We start from the raw sequence: 18,902 nt of genomic DNA, 5'->3' as shown, positions 1-18,902 counted from the left end.
TGCTTCTTGCGTATGCAAATTAATCATGGTAATGTTTATCATAAGGAGATTTTGTGGCAGTGGAAAAGGGGTTGTGTCAACATGTTCTTGATTTCAGTTGTATCTTCTTCTACAAATGGAATTGGCCTCCTTGCTTCACCTTCAGTGGATTTTTTTTTTTTTTTGCCATTTACCTCTTGGACTAGACACCGCTCACTAAGCAAGCTGTTTGATTCACTTACAGATCATGATTTTGGAAGGAGCTGGCAGGATGAGTATCAATTCCAGCAGCAATCTACTCCACCAGCAGCCTTCCTGGACAGACGGATATTCCACATGCAATGGTAGGAGGAATTGAACTGCTCTGAGCAGTATTTTTGGGAATAAAGCCAGGGGAAAGGGGCTGCTACACCTTTAAGTGTGTACAAGTATTATTTTTCAGTAGTACTAATTTACCGGAGTTTCACTTCTGGTAAGAAAAAATTTCATTTGTTATTTCGTTTGTAAAAAGCTGAACTTACAATAGGGACCAGTTTATTGTTCATTTCCTTACTGGCTCTCTTTATTAAAATTTAATGGTGTTGAAAATGCCAGAAGTTCTCTCTCAGTCCAGAATTCTTTCTCTCGTACCTTTACCCCTCGTGCTTCCTCTGAACCAACATTACTGTTTAATGCTAATCACCCCTCTGGCTTTCCAGGGGAATAATATTTTTACTGCTTTGCTGTATTTGCTTTTTCAATTCAAATTTCTAGATAGCTTTCTAATTAGACTGGCATTAATGCACTAAGTAGCTTGTGGCTTGTGATTTTTTCTCTTTATTTTTCCTTACTGTTTTCTGATTATATATCTGGGTATATAAAAATGTATTCATATATATTGTCGCAGTGTAAAAAATATATAAACCTGTATCTCTATAGGTGCTTGACATAATTTTAGAATTCTTTTCATTATTCAATGAACAGGTAAAACTTAAAATCTAAACGGACAATCATATGCTACTCTTATCCCTCTGATCCAAATAGTACTACAAGAAACCTTACAATAAAAGTTCCAACTTAATGAAATGCTTATTCTTTTTGCTGTGTAATTTCTAAATACACAGGAATACATGTGCTTAATAAATGCGCTTGTTTTTCTGTAACAGTGTCAGACACAAAAAAAGTAACGTCTGAGTTTCACTCTTCCATAGGATTTTGTGGAGGCAAATGGTGGGGCTCTATATCCAAGTTGCAGGGTGAAACTCCTCAGGATTAATTTATGTTTTAGAGGGACAGGAATCAAAGCTCAGACCAGCCTGCCCAGTAACTCACCGCTAAACTTACTTTTACCTAAGCTACTTTCTCCTCTCACGAAAGTATTTTTGCTAACATTAGGATTCTCATGGCCTTTGAAATCACTTTACTCTTCTGAAGTGATAAGAATACAAATCAATCTCCTTTTCAAGGGATATATGATGGCTCCAGCATACCTTTTTTCTCTGACATACCACATTTTAAATAATTTCCACACTCATTCCCCACATCCTTCAATAGTAGGATGAGGAACAGTCCTGCAAACTCCCTAAGTTACTTACACAAGCCTTGTTGTCTAATATTGATAAAGAAAGCTAAATAACTGTGGGTATTGTTTCTGTGTTACCTGGAAACTGTGTCCTGTACCTCAGCTGAAGAAGCCTGAGGTCTAGTGCACCTGAGTTAAGGTGATTTCCTAAAATGTGCCAATTCTGGTGCTTGTGGTCCTCTGGCAATATCCACTGCTGTCAGTGTTTCTCACTGTGTGGTTAATTTTCTTCTGAGGAGACTGGGAACAGACTGGTGCCATATCCTGGAGCGAGGTCCTTGCAGAGCTAGGCCGTGGCAGTCTCTCCTCCCTCTGTAATCCCTCATTCCCTCAGCCTTAAACCCTTCTTGCACTTGTGAACATTTTATCTCACTGTCGCCTCTGTCTGGCATAGTCCATTTTCCTCCTTTCCCAGGGAATAAATTGCACTGAACTCTGTGAGGACAGACCAAAGCAATCCTGCCTTTGCTCTTATCTTACATAATGATCCTGTCCCATGTAGAATTTCTTCCATTTGCACATGCAAATTACTGTCGTGCAATGTCATACAACTGAGAGCAGTTAAGGAGACTGCCAAGAAGAGACTCAGACATTCTAACAAGGAAATTAGGCAGCTTCCATAGCTAAAAATGAGTTTTATAACTACATTCAGAAACCCCTTTATATGACTACAGCAATAATCTGCACCATCAGAATGCCAACTCTGTCGTGGAACCATGGCCCACACTGATAGGCTTTTACTGTGGAACAGTATGAGAGTGCTTTTAACTTTCTTTTTCCTAACCCCGTAAATAATATTTAGCCCCTACTAAGTTCTTATACAAAGAAAGTTTCCACGTCTCCTTGTGAGAGTTTTGCAAGGCTTTTCAATCATTTTCTGATGCAATAAAGTAATTTTCCTACACATCCCTTTTCAACAGTATTTCTGTAAAGTATCTTTCCTCCGAGAACTTTGGTGTATTTAGCCAACATAAAAAAGTTAATTCCTGCAAATCAATCAGCCAAGAAGTGTGTAATGAAATAATGCCTAATTTTTAGTTGGAAAACTGAGGCCAAAACCCCCACAATATCTTCTCCAGCAATAGCCACTGAGCCAATCTTAAGGCCTGAGAAAAGCATCTAGATCTGCAGACTTCCAAGACATGCAATTTGGCTGTAGATCTTATTGTTGATGACTATTATGCTATCAGAGACAGTAAATATTTTTTTTTTTCTTTTCCAGTATCCAGTAGCTTCTATGGAACCCAGTGGCACGAAATACACCCACAGTACTGGACTAAGTTTCAAGTCTGGGAGTGGCTGCAGCACCTCCTTGATACCAACCAACTGGATGCCAACTGCATACCTTTCCAGGAGTTTGATATCAATGGGGAACATCTGTGTAGTATGAGCCTGCAGGAATTCACTCAGGCAGCTGGGACAGCAGGACAACTGCTTTACAGCAACCTCCAGCACCTAAAATGGAATGGTAAATAAATACTAGAGAGAGATATGTGTACATTAGTCTGAATTCTGAGATCTTCAGAAGCCATTTATGTTCCCCAGAAGCCTGCCTGGCAGATTATACTTGCTATGTGTGTTATTCTGCTTATAGCACATTTATGGTATTGTTAAATTTCTTGGATATGACTTAAGGATGAAATCTGAAGGATGAAGAAGAGAGGGAATGTTTTCTACTCCAAAATCAGCCCTCTGGCTCAAGTGTAGAAGTTGCTGCTTGGAGCTAATACATTTGATTTCTCTGTGCTCATTCTCATACTTCCCATCTGCCAATTTGCTTTCTTGCAGGTCAGTGTGGAAGTGACATGTACCAATCTCATAATGTCATTGTGAAGACAGAGCAAACAGGTGAGTAGCAGTTGGGTAAATTGTCCTTTGAAAAGAGGAGATCCGTCTTCCAAGGGAGACAAATCAAAGTGGCATTAAATAAAACGGAAAGTGTATCATGCAGAATTAAAGAAGATGTCAGTCTGTGCCTACTTCTGAAGTTGCAGGTAATACCACATGCATGTGGCCACTTTTCCTGGGAGACCTCTCCAGTATCAGCAGTCTACACTGATGTTCAAAGTTGGAATAATTTGAGGTGCTCCATGGAAGCAGCTTTGTGGAGAACTTCATTCTACACTTCATTCAAAAGATTTCAAAACAACTATTTTAACAATCTGCTCCATTAAAAAAAAAAAAGGAAGAAAGAAAGGAAGAACAAATATTTTGTTGTGAAGTGCTGTAATGTTTAAAACACAAGGAGATTTCCAAAAACCAGCTTGGAGAGAAAACAAAATGTTACATTTTAAATGTTACATTTTCTTCACAGGTTTCAATGAAACTGAAATTCAGGCAGTAGTTCGGTTTGATCAAATCTGAGTTTTGCTATTGCAGTTCTTTCTGATTGTGTTTATAGCTAGATCCCTTTCCTCCCAGGGCTTTGTTCAGCTGAGAAAAGAACTTCAGCTTGATTCAACCATCCTCTTCAGGCACAATTATTTGCCTTGTTCCTTTGCCAGATCATGCCTGTCCATATCCACACTCTCTATCCCGCTAGTCCCAGCCTCTTTGTATGGTGTGCCCATGAGCCACGTTTTGATATCTGCTGGCAGAAAAAATACTAATCTGTTGCATGTGGTGTCTCCAACAACACTGTCAGCCTGTTTATCCACTTAACCTGTTGGAGCCCAGTCTCTCCACATTCTCCTTGCAGCAGACAAGGATTGCAATCTGCAATCCACTCCTGCTGTGGGAGATGTACATGAGGCAGCCTTGCTGCTTTCCATAGAAGTAACTCCAGTAATCCTTTAAGTCCTGATTTATGAGATCCTGGTATGATATTATTTCCTCCTCCTACCAGAGATGAGGCAAAGCACATCTTGGAAAGGACTAACTGACGGGTGGTTCTCCTGGATGTGCTGAATCAGGAATGGCCTGGTGGGCCTCTGGTGATGCCAGCCATGGCCAGTTGGAGTGGGTTAAGTTTCTGCATGTGAGAGAGCAGGAATTGTGGATTAGAGCTGCTGGGAAAGTTACGTCTTGTGAGGCAGCAGGGACAGGGCTGGTGGTTTTGAGGGGAAGCCCGGCTCACTCCGGTAAATCATCACAGCTGCAAAGACATGGGTACTGAAAAAGGGCAAAATGAACAAAGGTGAACACTTTCCCCATGTTCTGGCTGTGTAAGGCCTGTTTTCAGAGGCAACATTAGGCAGATCAGGTGTCCAAGCAAGCAAAGGGTGTGTGCTATTGTAGGAACGCAAGCTCTGGGTGCCCAAACATGCAGCTATTAGTTAGCATGCCTGCTAAATTCCTATGTCATAAGTGGTAACTTGGCCAAACATGATTATTTAGCTGTAATTCATTTTGGGGTTTTTGATTTCATTTATATGAACATGAAAAAAATTAGGTTTAACCTAGATTTGAACCTTCTATCTCATCCCTTCTGACCTGGTTTCAAAAGAAAAAGAGATTTTTAAGGCTTCTGACCTTAAACATGCACTGTGGAGGAAGTAATTTCCAGACCAGTGTACAGGTCATAAGGACAATACTTCCATTCTGCTTATATTGATCCATGTGACCAGAAAGTCACTAAAAATTATTCCTCTTTAATCATGAAGGTGGTTTTTAGGTTATGGATGGGGACATGGTGTGCCTGGAATAAAATGGCCCTTCATCTAGGATTAGGCTTTGATGTTTCTCACTATGTGCTTAAACAATAAACTGTGTTTCAGAGAGGACTTTCGAGTTCTACCATTGTAGAAATAAATACTCATCATAAGCATCCTTTTTTTTTACTAGATACTTGAAAACACTTTCATCTCTGTGGCTCCAACGCACTGTCATAATCATCAGGGGCTGAGAATTCAGGACTAGATTGCGTAGAATTAGAGTTGATCTGGCATAGGAAACCTCCTCCAAGGCCAGGCATAAATGACATACTAGTCAGGAAAAGGAAGAGCATAATACATTATTTCTAAAAGTCAGTGCTTTGTGTAAATGCATTTGCCTGAATATGCAAAACTCCATGCATAATTTGAGTGAAAGGAAATAATTTTGTACATAGCCCCTTCACTTCTTGGTTCTCTTGACAGCTTTTTTTTCGTTCTTTTGGTGATCTCATTTTCTTTTTGGTCCTTTACCTTCAGATCCATCATTAATGGTATCCTGGAAAGAAGAGAATTATCTTTATGACAGTGGCTATGGTAGCACAGTAGGTAACTAACATCACAATACTTCATGCATTCTGAGATAGCTTTATTGTTGTCTGAGGCTATTAGTTTAAATGTCTTCTTTTTAATTCCCAGAGTTATTGGACAGTAAAACATTCTGTCGTGCTCAGATTTCCATGATGACACCTAGTCACCAATCTTCTGGTAAGAAACTTGTAATTATATTTTTAATTGTTTGTCACTTGTCCCAGAGCTACCGACATGTAATAGTCTCTGTGGTCTTCTGTTGTAGGATTGCATCTGAGCCTCCAGTAATTTTAAACCAAGCAATGATGATTCTGACAGATTTATTAGCTGTCATTATTACAATAGCTTTCTTTAAAGAAATGCTTCTGTCTTCTCTCTGTCAAGAGGAAGATGATCAAATAATCTGTAATCTCCACATATCTTTTAAAGTGACTGAGTCAAAGAGGTAAACATTAGTGTCAGAGATACAAGACATTCCAGCTACACCACGCTTTTCTGAGGTGCAGCACACGGGGCAAACAAGTGCCCCATTCCTCCCCAAAGCGGCCGTGCTCCCGGTGAGCCCGTGATTCATGCTGAGCAGGCTGCTGGCTTTGGGGCCGGGCTGGGCTTGGCCTGGGGCAGCTGCAGGGCAGGCACGGAGCCCTGTACCCAAACGAGCCGGCACAAGGCTTGTGCTGCAGCCTCTCTGGGCTGACACGGGCTGCTCGCTGAACCCCCTGCCTTCCATGCGGGAGAGCTCAAATGTGCCTGCTGAAGGGCAGGAGACACAGCGAAGCTGTGCCTGGCCGAAGTGCACTCTGATCACATGTGGTGAAGGCCCTGTGGGCCCTGTCCTGGCACCAGCATGGAGGCGGGAGAGCGAGGCAGTGGGGAAAGAATAAAGCAGAGGTGGCAGGGGAGTGAGAAAGCAGGGAGGGAAGGCAGGTTCTTCTTAGGAGGCTGTTAAGCAGAGATCTGAGGGAGAAGGCGCTGGAGGTCCTGGGAGGAGAAAGGAGAGTGTGTTGCTGTAGTCCAGCCTTGCTCTGGGGACAGCCCTGTGCTTCTGCATGTGCCCATGGCCCCAGCCCCTGTGCCTGCCGTCCCCTGCTCCTCCAGCCTCCTGAGCTGGACTGGCCAAGTGATATACAGTTTAAACCAATGCACTCAGCTGCATTAATTAAATTAACAAAAGAAAGTAACAAATTAACAGAATTACCAACAATAAAAACACAAAACAACAAAAAACAGCAACAAAAAAACCCCAAAAACCAAACCAAAACAAAAAAAAAAACCAATGCCTCCCCCCCCAAAAAAAAAAAAAGGACAGAGGGAGAAAACTTGACCAGAATAAGAAAACCACCAAACCTTAAAAATCCCCAACCAAACAGCCTATCTTTCTCCGCCACCTCCACCCACTCTCACAAGATGGCTACCAGGATTTCAGGGCTCTCTGACAGGGCTGGGGACCTGTCCAGATCCCGGCACGGTGTGTTTATCTGCTGACTGCTTAAGCCTAGAGCTAGGGTGGCACGCCAAGGGCACAGCCTCCTGTAAAAACTAAATTTGTATATCCCGTAAAAAAATGGCTCATTCCTGAATCATATGCAAATAATGTGTAACCTTTTGTCAAAAGTTTTGCAAGACGGCTTTGTTGAAACTGCATCATAACTCTTTTCATCTGTCAGGCCCCAGCCTCCTAACATGGCATGTTTGAAACCAGTCTCCACGTAGGAGCTGTGGCAGAGCAGGAGGCTATTTACACAGCTGAAATCCAGAATAAATCACTGGCTAGGCAGAAGGCAGCTGAACTTCCAAGAATAAATTTCCAGCTAAGTGGAGCATAACAAACATTTGCAAGCGAATTGTGGGATTTTAAAATGAGAAGGATTTATATGAGGGCAAATAAAGAACTGGGTCCTGCAGTCGTTACCTGGAGTTCCCACAGGCTTTTAATAACATATGGGGAATAATAATCTGAGGAAAGGCAGTGAAATAAGCCTCATCTTACTTCCCCCATACCACACCCCCCTCCAAGCTGAGTGAGGTTCAGGCTAGTTCCTGATCTTTGAGAGTGGGAAGGCAAAATGACTCAGAGCACGTTTGCTGCTTGGGGGTCAAGGACAGTAATTTATCAGACTTAGAATAGCAGAGGTTAGGCCTATCCCCACGGTCTTGTTCAGCTTATGTTTCCAGTTATGTATGAATAAAGCAAGTGTGTGAATAACTTTGCATCTACCTTTTCACATGCAGTTACTGCAGTAGCTTGTGCAAATCTGACAAGTTTCTATGCAAATAAATATTTCCTGTGAGTCATTTTCCCATGCAAATGCCTGGTTTCCATGAAAAGTATGATAATTGTGCATTCATAGAAGCTGGGAAAACATGCGTGGGACCTTAAGCTTTGCTTTATGGGATTCAGGGACAAGGTATGCTGAAAAGCAAACACAGAAGGGGCTCCCTCTCAGGTCTATCCCACAGATTTTGTGAGACTTAGAGCAATCAGATGAAAGCTATTCATTAAGTACAAGAGCAGAGCCAGGCTGCGGTGGTTTGGGGGCGGGAGGGTTGAACGTGCAGACGGCAAGGTAGGTTACAGTCATGAACAGGCGGAACTTATTTTTTTTCATTTCTGAAGAAATGCTTGTGCCAGAAATCCTATTTCTCCTCTGGCTGGCTGCAGGTGATAAAGTACCATTGATGAGAAATGGCTTGTTCCTATGGCTCTGAGCCACAGAGAAATATATGCTTGTCCTGCTGCCAAAAACTCCTACCAGCGCAGCCCCTTTCCCCCACCCTGCCCCCCTAAACAACAGCGCTTTGCCAGTTCATTATGTTTTAGTCAGGTAGGTGTTCTGTGCATTGGTACCAGCACATACATTTCCCATTAGATCATCTCTTCAGAAACAAATAAGCCCCCAAAGATACGTGCTTCAGCAAAGACTAAGATAATGGGACAATTCAGGATTCCTTTTACAGATGTGATCATCCTATTTTTCTCTCTCTCACACACAATATGAGGTGAGGTATTTGTTAATCAAATTTAGCTTTCAAAAGCCAAATGTTTACCTCTGCATTCATTCTTTATTCATCAGTGGTCTCTTTGAGAAGTGTGCTGATTAACATATAGTACAGAAAACAAAACTCTCCCTCCTCACTTAGATTACCTTCCGAAAAGTGATTATCTTTAGAGGAGATATTTGTTCTTTTTTGTGGTTTTATTTCTTTCAACCTGCTAGTCAATGGAAAGCCTTTAATCAAATTTACAAATAGGCTTCATTTTCCTTCTCTGCAGACTCTTCAGATGCAAAAAAATCACAAGATCATACCCCAAAGTCCCACACCAAGAAGCACAGTAAGTCAACATCCATGCTTTTAAGGGTTGGTTAGTTGATTGAAGGAAAAAGAAACAAATGAAAACCAGATCCTATTTGGGAGGGAAGAGGAAGCATTTTGAACGCAAAACTTATTAAATCGTTATTGTGAATGAATTCTGAAAGGATCTGACTATCTAGTACTGCTTGTTTACCTCATTTTTGGACTCCATATTGTTGAACTTTTCAAATTGTTTTATCAGTGAGGGCCTATGGGGAAGCAACCAGAAACCAGCTTCCTCTGCCCTGTATTGAGCTGGGCTGGTGGAGTGGAGTAAAGGAATGATGAGGAAGACCCAGGATTTAATCAGAAGGGCCTGTGCGTGGGCACAGTCATGCTGGTGCCTGTGCCTGCCAGGTGCAGCACACTCCACAGACCCTGCTCAGCGTCTCCTTGCAGACCTTCTCACGCACGACATCACAAGCAGGCGCCTGTGCCTCAGTCTTGCCACCTTCTTATCCCCTGATATGACAGTCTCTCTGCTCCCCTCACCTACATTTTCTGCAAGATTTTATTCAACCTGACTCTGAAGACAAGATACTGTAATTGTGATTTCTGTACATAGTTCCATTTACGTACTTTACCAGGATGTTTTGATGCTGAAAATATCCTATGTGTGTCTTTTCCATCCTATTTATTTCCCTGATTATAATAGGAAAGCTTAGCATTGGTCTTTCACTGCATTTTGTGGTATTTGTGTTCATCCTTTTTCAATATGACCTCCAGATTATGCCTCTTCCTGACTCTTCTTATTCTTGTTCTGTCGCTTTGCCCCAGCAGGACTCCTGAACTTTATATCTGTACACAGATATCTGGGTTGTCAGGATTTTTTTGTGTGTGTGTGTATAATAAGGTTGTTCGTGAAAGGATTAGACAGGACTGGTCTGAAGAAAGTCCTGAGAAGAACTGAGGTCTGTCAGCCTGTTCAGCTTGGAGAAGAGAAAGCTGAAGGTTGACACATCCCAGTCTCCAGCTTCCTCAGGAAGGGCAGTGGAGGTGGAGGTGCTGATCTCCTCTGTCTAGTGACCAGTAATAGGACATGAGGAAAATGGAGTGAAGGTGTGCCAGGGAAACTTTAGACTGCACGACAGAGAAGGTTCTTCACCCAGAAGGTGGTCAGGCACTGGAACAGGCTCCCCAGGAATGTGATCACACCACTAAGCCTGACAGAGTTCAAGGAGCGTCTCAACAATGCTCTTAGTCATATGGCTTAGTTCTGTGATGTCCAGCAAGGAGCAGGGAGTAAGACTTGGTAATTTTTATAGGTCCTTTTCAACTTGAGATACTCTGTGATTCTAACATCTCATCAGTAACAGACTGGGCATATAAAACAGGTGACATTGCCAGTCTGGGCTAATCCTCTTCATTTCCAGTTCCTTCAGTACTGCTCCATATCGTGACCATAAATTACTGGTGTCCAGATAGTCTACCACATTTTAATGGGTCCAGGAAACAATTATAATAATAAAGAAAAATAATGGATTAGTTGACTTAAATCTAATTCTACTTATACTGCACTGCATACCATTTTCAAGTTACCTTCACATCTTTGACTAGCTTGTTTCCTTCTTAATTTGGTCTAATTGCATGCTTTTGAAGTCAGACCAAAGGACTGCTGTCTTTCTGGCTCACCTTGTCACTGTGTTTGTTATTCTTCGTTTGTAAACTACTTCATCTGACTTGATGAATTTATTTAATTTTTTTTGACCTGGACTTTCTGGTGCTATCTTTATAGTAACTGTGAGACGTATTTGTGATTAAACTGAGAGATCTACCTGTTGAACTTGGAGATCTGTTTTCGTCTTTTCTACACCACGGTCAAACTTTTTGGTTTCCTTTTTACACACAGTTTTGGCTGGCCAGTTTTGTCACTGTCTTTCTATCCACTCTGCACCTTCTTACTTACTTATTCATGCAGAATGTCAGTTCACCTCCTGTGCCTTCTGTCTGTCTTTTAAATGCAAGGAGGTTCGGTGCCTTCTTCACAGTAATCTTAGCTGTTTCATGTGCCACACAATAATATCAGGTTATGTGCTGTGCTGTAGACAGAGATCAGGAGAAATGGGCAAATGAGATGAGGGGAAGGCTTAAACATGTTCTCTTTAGGGCAGAAACGGTGCCAAAGGCAGAAGGAAGCAGTGGGAGGTTTGGACTCTGCTTCTCCTGGTTGCTGGGGCTCCTACCTGCCTGCCTGAGGCCAACGCTTACCTGCAGTCGAAAGGCTGCCAGTGTTTTTCACCTGTATATCTCTGAGGTGGGGGTCCTGTGCTCCAGAAACTATGGCCTAAGTGTTCACCCTCTGTAGATGACATAAAAATTGCAAGCATAACCCAGAGAGCTCTGGAGACACTCCTTCCTGCCCTCTTTCGTTTTTCAGACCCTCGAGGAACTCATCTTTGGGAATTTATTCGAGATATTCTTCTCAATCCTGAGAAAAACCCAGGATTAATCAAGTGGGAAGACCGGTCAGAAGGTGTCTTCAGATTTTTAAAATCTGAAGCTGTGGCTCAGCTGTGGGGAAAGAAGAAAAACAACAGCAGCATGACTTATGAGAAACTCAGCCGGGCTATGAGGTGAGCTGCATGTTGCTGAGGAAGACTGTGGCACGTACGCAGACCAGCTGGATGGAGGATTTGTCTGACTTTTGAAAATGATTTCTCAACAGCAGAAGTTGCTTTCTTTGACAGTCTCTTACACCAGTTTTGAGATTGTGGCATGATGTTCTTTTCTTCTCCTGTTTCTGTAAAATATATGATATATAAAACACAAATAATTGCTTATAGATATGTAAATTCTGTTTGGCTCCATCCAGACAACCAATGTAGGAAGGGAATATGGTTGCAGAAACCTGAGAATGTTTAAATGGCCCAGTAATGGCTGGAAACCTTGTTATTTCCAGCAATATTCAGAAACTAGGTATAACCCACCATCCATTGTCTTAAAATTGGTGTTAGGATTTTCTTTACTCTTTAATTCAACATTTTGAGAATTTTTTCATAATCTCTGAAACTTCAAAATATATTTTTAAAAGGGTGTTGAGGCTCTTTCCTGATCTGATTTTCAGATCCTGGCTTATCTGGAAAAAAACCCTGTGAAATCTCGTAAGAGTGTGTGATAAATACAGCAGTATGCTTTGACCTGAAACACAGTAAAATTAAAACTCAGAAGCTAATTAATATAAAGGAAAAAGAAAACATCCATTTTTCCTTCTCTGTCATTCAGTTATAATGATCTTAGATATTATATATATATATCTCAATAGAAAATCAAGACTTTTTAAGCTAGTCTGAGGGATTGTCTAGTTGGCAGTGGCCTTTTAGGACCATAGCTGAATTTATTCTTATATCTTTTTTCTGTTTTTATTTTAACAGATACTATTACAAAAGAGAAATCCTTGAGCGTGTGGATGGTCGGAGATTAGTATATAAATTTGGAAAGAATGCCCGTGGTTGGAGAGAAAATGAAAATTAAATATATCAAGAAATAACATTTAAAACACGTGGATGTAAATATTCAAAGACTATTTTCTTATATTTATGTATCAAACTGGGGTGAGAAAACAATTCTACTTCTGTCGGGAAGAAAGAACATTATCATTATTGGTGTTAAAATTATTTTATTTGAAGTATGTCCTGTATGGGGAGAAAATGTACACAGTTTTCTGTGATATAAGTTAACATTATAGAATTATGATTATTTTTCCCTTCTTGTGAAGTTTTCCTCTTTTTTTTGTTAAATCATACAGGCATAATGTGATTTATGAGTCATATAAAGAAAGGGAAGGAGCTAAATATTAGGGCATTTAGGGAGTATGATAATCCACTTTGGAAGGCAACAATAAGTGGAGGAAACAGTAAAGCATCTCTGAGCCAAGTAGCCTTCTTCCATAGTCAGATGGTTTATAGCTTTCCTTGGCCAATACCACTGGTTCCTTCCCACCTCTGATTTCTGAGTGTTTTAATACTTTGCTGGCTTTCAGCTGCTTTTCTTGAATTAGACAGCAGGTTCCTCTTCAGCTGGCTTATCCCAGCCACAAGAACAGTGGCTCTGCAAGCTGGCTGTCAGCATTTATTTGGAGAGCCCATTCTACCTCCACCACTGAGACCTTTTTTTGTGGGCAGACATTTAGGATCAGACCTTACCTGATACTCAGTGTCCTCTCTAACCTCCTGGACTGCTGGAAGAGTGTTGATCTTGGGGACCAAAAGCTGTTGAAGGAAGATTGTTTTCTGACTGCGAAAACTTATTAAAAGGCACTGGTTTCCCAGCAGGAATGTTAATAATCCTCTCACCCTCTTGCACTTCAAATTAAAGCTTTCAAATCTGTGCCATATAGAGCAGTGAGGGGGTGGGCAAGCAGAACCTTTATTAATCCCTTGACATGAGGAAACAGTCTCCCCAGCTGTGATCCTCCAGGAAGGTCAAGTCTCACTTGGACAGATACTTTCAAAAAACCTTTGAGAAATGCAAAGCTAACCTGTGTGTAAAATGTTAGTTCCCTCTGCTTTCCTCAAGTCTCACCCTATACTACACTTATATTTGTCATTTGTGCTTGGGATTCTTGGAGGAAAATCCCCATTAACATAAAGACACTGAAATTTTAGGGACATTCAGATCTGGGTCAGTATTTTGGGTTTACCTCTAGCAGCACTATGCAGACACTGAGTGTTCATCAGCAGCTTTTCCTTTCTCCAACTCACAAATGCTTTCTGCCAGCACTGAGCATATGCAGAAAGTAGGGAAATAAAATCTAGAGAAGGCAGCACTTCACCAGGTCACTGAGTACGTGAGATGTGGGAGTCCAGAAACAGGATTGTCTTGGTGATGTTAACAGAGGTGAAACCAAGATCAATTTCAAATTACTTTTTCAGGGATTGGAATTTGGAAAACAATAACAGGGACTGAGAAGTCCAAATTTAAAAAAAGAAAAGGAAAAAAAAAAAGAAAATCAAGTGTATTAAATCCATCCAATATCTATTTCCTGAGGCATCCCCTGGGTTTGAATCCATATTAGCTTGAAATACAGCAAGATACAGCTGGAGGTTGCAGGATATTCTATTTTTGTTTGTCTTAAAAGGAAATAGAGATGAAACCAAGAGACAACAGAAGTATCAATATGAAGGGTATAAAAAGTGCTTAGCAACAATTTGTAGGCAAACATGAGAGCCTAACTTGTTATCTACACATGTAGGGCACGTTAAACAATAGCACCACCTCCTACACTGTGTATGTGAGAGCTGTCACCATCAATTACCCATACATGACAATTTTTACTTTTCATAACCTGGGTGGAGAGAGCTTCATCTTATTTACAAATCAAATAATAAGCCTGTGTACTTCAAAGCATTTTTTTCTCTCAGTCTATCTCTTTTTTTTTTTTTTTACTGTCTGTGCTAGCCTTGCTTGCTTTTGCAAACTCAATAATTTCATTTTTTAGCTTGATTTGCTACATTTCACTTCCTTTAACATAATTTTGTAGTTCATATAACAAGGATCAGGCCACCAGATAAAAAGAGCACTTTCACTTTGCTCCTAAGACCATTTCTTCCCCTTACCTGATGGTTGTTTGTAGCCCTTTGCTCTATGCTCTTCACACCACCTCCACACCCTGGGTGAAAATCTGAGATCAGTGGTACCATCACAAATCTGCAATGCAGTTGTACTCTATCTTAGGTTAACATTTATCTTATAGTAATGGATTGTAATAATTCTTGAATTTGCTTTCTACTTGATCTCTCACAAAATTTCTTGGGAGATAAAATGAACCTGCGATATATGCGTGTCACCCCTTGGTTGCTGAGCAGCAGCTAAACCTGCTTCTAAAAGGTTTTGAAAGATAAAACTGTACTTAGAATCATTCTGTATAAATTGAGAGAGTGTTTACTTTGGGGTGCAGTATAAATGGTCTTCCACTGTCACATCTTTCAGCACATGGAAATCATGCAAGTTTCTGTTTCCACCCTGCAGAACTTTGCAGTGTTGTAGGTACTCGTCATTCAGCATTACAATAGCACTAAGTTGGAATAGAAGCCAGCCAACATTTACTCTGTTTTACAAACCTTTGCCTAAGACAAACACAAAGGACTGTTTAAAATTACAGTTCTTGCCAAGGACAGATGCAACCAACCAAAGAGAGTCTTTTTACCAGACCTAAGCAAACGGAGAAAATGAAGAGATGAATTTTTATGTAAATTGCTATTTAAACAAAAAGCATTTCTGATTGCTCTTTTATTTTGTGTTTCAGAGGCTGAGCAATCATATTTTTAGATGTATCCTTTAAGTTAGCAGCTGCTGAACTGGTAGCACCATGTGTATAGATTTTTATTGTACCATAATTTTTCGTTATGTATAAAGCTCTAGATAGGAAAGTATATTGTATTTATACAGTCAGATGCAAATCACAACGTCAAAGGGTTGGCATGAGCACTCTCAATATTTTCTGCACAAAATTAGAGCAACTTGCTCTAAAAACATCCTGAGAAACTGTATGTAGGCTGTTGAACTACATAGACGTTAAAATGTTTAGTTACATTTTCATGTTTCTTTCTGCAGCACATTGCATAATTCCTGCTTGCTTCTCACAGCATCGTCTTCAATGTCTACGTGTGGAAACAAATCCAAGTTAGATATTTCACTATTGCCATTGTAAATCTCAGCTTGGAGACAATGTATTCACAAAATGGTTCTAAAGACTGTTTCTATTTTTGTGAATATGATATAAATTCAAATAAAACACTCATGAAAGAATATATTTGATTAATGTTTATCTTCCCTGTTTTATTTCTTGTGATTGGAAGTGACTGATGTGAATTCTTTCAGTACTGAATAATATTTTAATACTTATGAGAGGAGTGCTGTAACTACAACAAAATCCAATAGCTTAAATTTACTGATATGTTGAATACCCGATCTATTGTGAAGATACTCGGTTTCCAAACCTGTTTTATGTCTCACAGGCCTCACCGAAATAATGGATTATGTCAACACAGCTAGACTGCCTTTCTTGTTTGGCTACTAAACTTAACAAAGGCCTGACTTCAGCACTGATTTAACTTCAAGGTATTTTGAAGTGTGTGCAAGGGCTAGGCTGATTAAGGATGCCATTACTCAAACCAAGCATTTCCTTTACTGAGTCAAAGCAGCTGAAACGAAGAAATCCTGTCCTTCATGTTATTTTCCATCTGAATGATGGCTATGAAAAGGGGACATCTCTCCTGATTCACTCTGCAGTTTGAGGTAAAAAGAGTGAAAATGCCTACAGTTAAAAGCAAGTCAGGGCAGACTCCTGTGGCACTTGCAGTCTAGGGCTGTGGCTGTGCCAGCTGGGTGCAGCCCCTTGGTGCCCTGCTGGTGTCCTGGGCTGGCAGCACGAGGTGGTGCAGAGCAACCAGTCTGACACAGAGCTGAGCCTGCTGCTGTGCCAGCACATCTGGAGTTGGGCTGCAATCTCAATCAGGAGCTTCACCGCAATAGGACAGGCCACATCATCGTGCTCTAATCTGCAAACGTGCAGAATTTTAAGCGAGAGGTTCCCCTGCCATTGAAATGATGCATATGGGTGTTTGAGGATGGTGGCTCTGGAAGTGTTCAGTCTACACTGAATCAGCCTATATTTGAACCTGGAATTTCAAAGGGGCTCCAATATTATGTCCACATAAATAGGAGAATGAGTTTGAATTTTGAACCCAAGTACAAACCCCATGTTTAGCATGCAAAATCAGTGTCCCAAGAGTGGTCATAGTTTAAGAACTTGGGAGTCCCAAACTAGGCTTCAAAAGGAATTGGAACTAGATTTCAGGCAAGTTCAGACTGAGATTTAAATAAGCACAGCTGGTTTTCCAGTAAGTGATTGGGGCTTTTATTTCTAGCAAGCTGAGGCAAATATTTGAGACAAACACAGATGAGAATATTGTTTGGAAGCATGCAAATAATTGCACACCTAATAAACTCCCCTACACCCCCCATTAAAAAAAATTAAACCAAAACTTGTCTTTTGGTTGTCATTTAAATTGAAGAAAACTGCAGTTTTCAGCTGCAGTCTAAGGCCATGTGAAATAAAAATTCAAAGCGAAATTCAGTTTACCAATCCTATGTAAATTGAGAATAAATAAGAGGAGTGCTGTAAACGCCACAATTTATATCTTAACATGATATAAATTTGGGTGTATGTCTGCATCAAGGACAAGTGAGAATTGCTTCAGGTAAGTGAAATCTGGTACTAGCAAAAAAAAGGTGATTAAGAGTTACCAATACTAATAGCTTCCAAAAAATGGGAAAGTTGCAATAATTTGAAAGATAGGTTATCTCTCTGGATTTTGAGTATCTCTTGTATCCTCCCTTGCTGATGAGGATTTGCACAATGCAGTCTTAAGTTCTAAACTTTGTGCAAGCCAAGAATTTTCTCCAACAGCCGCCCTTTCCCCAGATATTTAGCTCCTTCAGTCACTTCGGTGTTAAAGAAAATAATAGGGAAAGAAACAAATAAAGCAGGAAGAAGTGACTGGGTCAATGACCAGGTCTTAATGCACCAAAAATTCTGTGTGGAAATACAAAGGCTGTATGTGCAAAAAAATTTAATAACATCCAAGTCAGTCTATTTATAGTCTTTCCATCACAAGTTGGTCGCAAAAATTAAACATAAATTAGTGTTTACAAGTTTAATTATAGCTTTTAGAAGAACAAGAAATTATAGCAATATTTCTTTGTGTGCTGCATCATCTTGTGTACCTAAAAAAATTTAATTATGAAAAATGACTGAAGCATTATTTCTGCTGAAGAATTTCTCCCCTCTGTATTCAGTAGGGTATGATATCCTCTTTGCTTTCGTCTTGGCTTGAAATTCGACAATAAGATTCAGTCTCAACACGGGGAATGAAGAAGGAGATGGATGATCTGTGTTATAGCAGGTATTTCAAAGCAAATAGGCAAACTGTAGCTTCTTCTTTCTAAATTCTTGGTTCCTTATTTAGCATTTATACTGTCCCTGGGAACAAGATGTGAAGTTGGGGATAAATGCCAGTATCAGTGACACATCTTGTGAATTTTGCAGAGGAGACTCTCCATCCCTCTGTAGGAGTGGTGAAGAGAACTTCAGAGCATGAAGATTGTGAAAGCCCTTTTCTTATACCTGAGTATGTTGAGAGGCTGAATTCAACACCTTAAAACCTGTTTTCTAAAGCTCCTGCCTGTGTTTTGAAAGCTTTGGACAATAATGAAGCCTTCAGCATTGTGTGGCAAGGGGATTATCGTACTTCACAGCTCACTAGGGAACGGCACAGGATGGCACACCTCATAGCAGCCAGAGGTGAGGAGAAATGCTGTGTTTGAGTCCAGGCTGCAGCCTCTGGAGACTGCAGGGCTCAGGAGAAATGCTGTGTTTGAGTCCATGCTGCAGCCTCTGGAGTCTGCAGGGCTCTCCCTCTGCTGAGGTCTAGTGCCACTGTACACCTTCATCTGCATTTCTCAGATGTGCCAAGGCAAAGAGGGGCTGGAGACTTTTAAGAATGCATTGCAGATGCTTTTGTGAGTGCTGCAGAAAGGTCAGAGGGTTACAGGCGCTGCTGAAGTTCCTGGAGGTGATGCTGGCATGAGGATGCTAAGACACAGCTGCCAGCTGGAGAAATGGTGTGGGAGAAGGGGACTCTCTCTTCTTCAAGTCTTGCTGGCTTTGCTCTCTATTTGTCAGCTTCTGTCTCCATTTTTTTCTCACATCCCTTTTCCAAGCGGTGTGGTTGTAACATCACTGACTGTACCCATGGGAACTGCTCTTTCCCTGGAAGGGGATGTAAAGTGTTTGTCTTCTGAGTTGTTGAGTTCTAAGACCAAAC

At 40.8% G+C, this 18,902-nt stretch overlaps 1 protein-coding gene across 1 annotated transcript; it reads left to right on the top strand.

Moving 5' to 3' along the window:
* The first annotated feature begins 223 nt into the window (after positions 1–223).
* EHF (ETS homologous factor) lies at positions 224–15,638 on the top strand. The gene is made up of 9 exons (XM_064714726.1): positions 224–323; positions 2,763–3,008; positions 3,329–3,388; positions 5,671–5,739; positions 5,830–5,898; positions 8,996–9,055; positions 11,453–11,648; positions 12,447–12,580; positions 15,628–15,638. The coding sequence occupies exons 1-8, from the start codon at positions 227–229 to the stop codon at positions 12,544–12,546; spliced, it is 897 nt and encodes a 298-aa protein (XP_064570796.1). The 5' UTR covers positions 224–226; the 3' UTR covers positions 12,547–12,580; positions 15,628–15,638.
* The last annotated feature ends 3,264 nt before the right edge of the window (positions 15,639–18,902 follow it).

This window comes from Zonotrichia leucophrys, chromosome 5 (assembly GCF_028769735.1).
Source record: "Zonotrichia leucophrys gambelii isolate GWCS_2022_RI chromosome 5, RI_Zleu_2.0, whole genome shotgun sequence".
NCBI classification, from domain to species: Eukaryota; Metazoa; Chordata; class Aves; order Passeriformes; family Passerellidae; genus Zonotrichia; species Zonotrichia leucophrys.
Note: the sequence above shows the minus strand (reverse complement) of the source record. Positions and strands in the feature narration are given on the sequence as shown.

Bases quoted from the DNA above. Each gene is read 5' to 3' on its own strand.
- EHF (XM_064714726.1), top strand. From the start codon at position 227: ATGATTTTGGAAGGAGCTGGCAGGATGAGTATCAATTCCAGCAGCAAT. The intron at 5,740-5,829 runs GTAACTAACATC...TTTAATTCCCAG, and splicing joins TGGCTATGGTAGCACAGTAG to AGTTATTGGACAGTAAAACA. The intron at 9,056-11,452 runs GTAAGTCAACAT...TTCGTTTTTCAG, and splicing joins GTCCCACACCAAGAAGCACA to ACCCTCGAGGAACTCATCTT.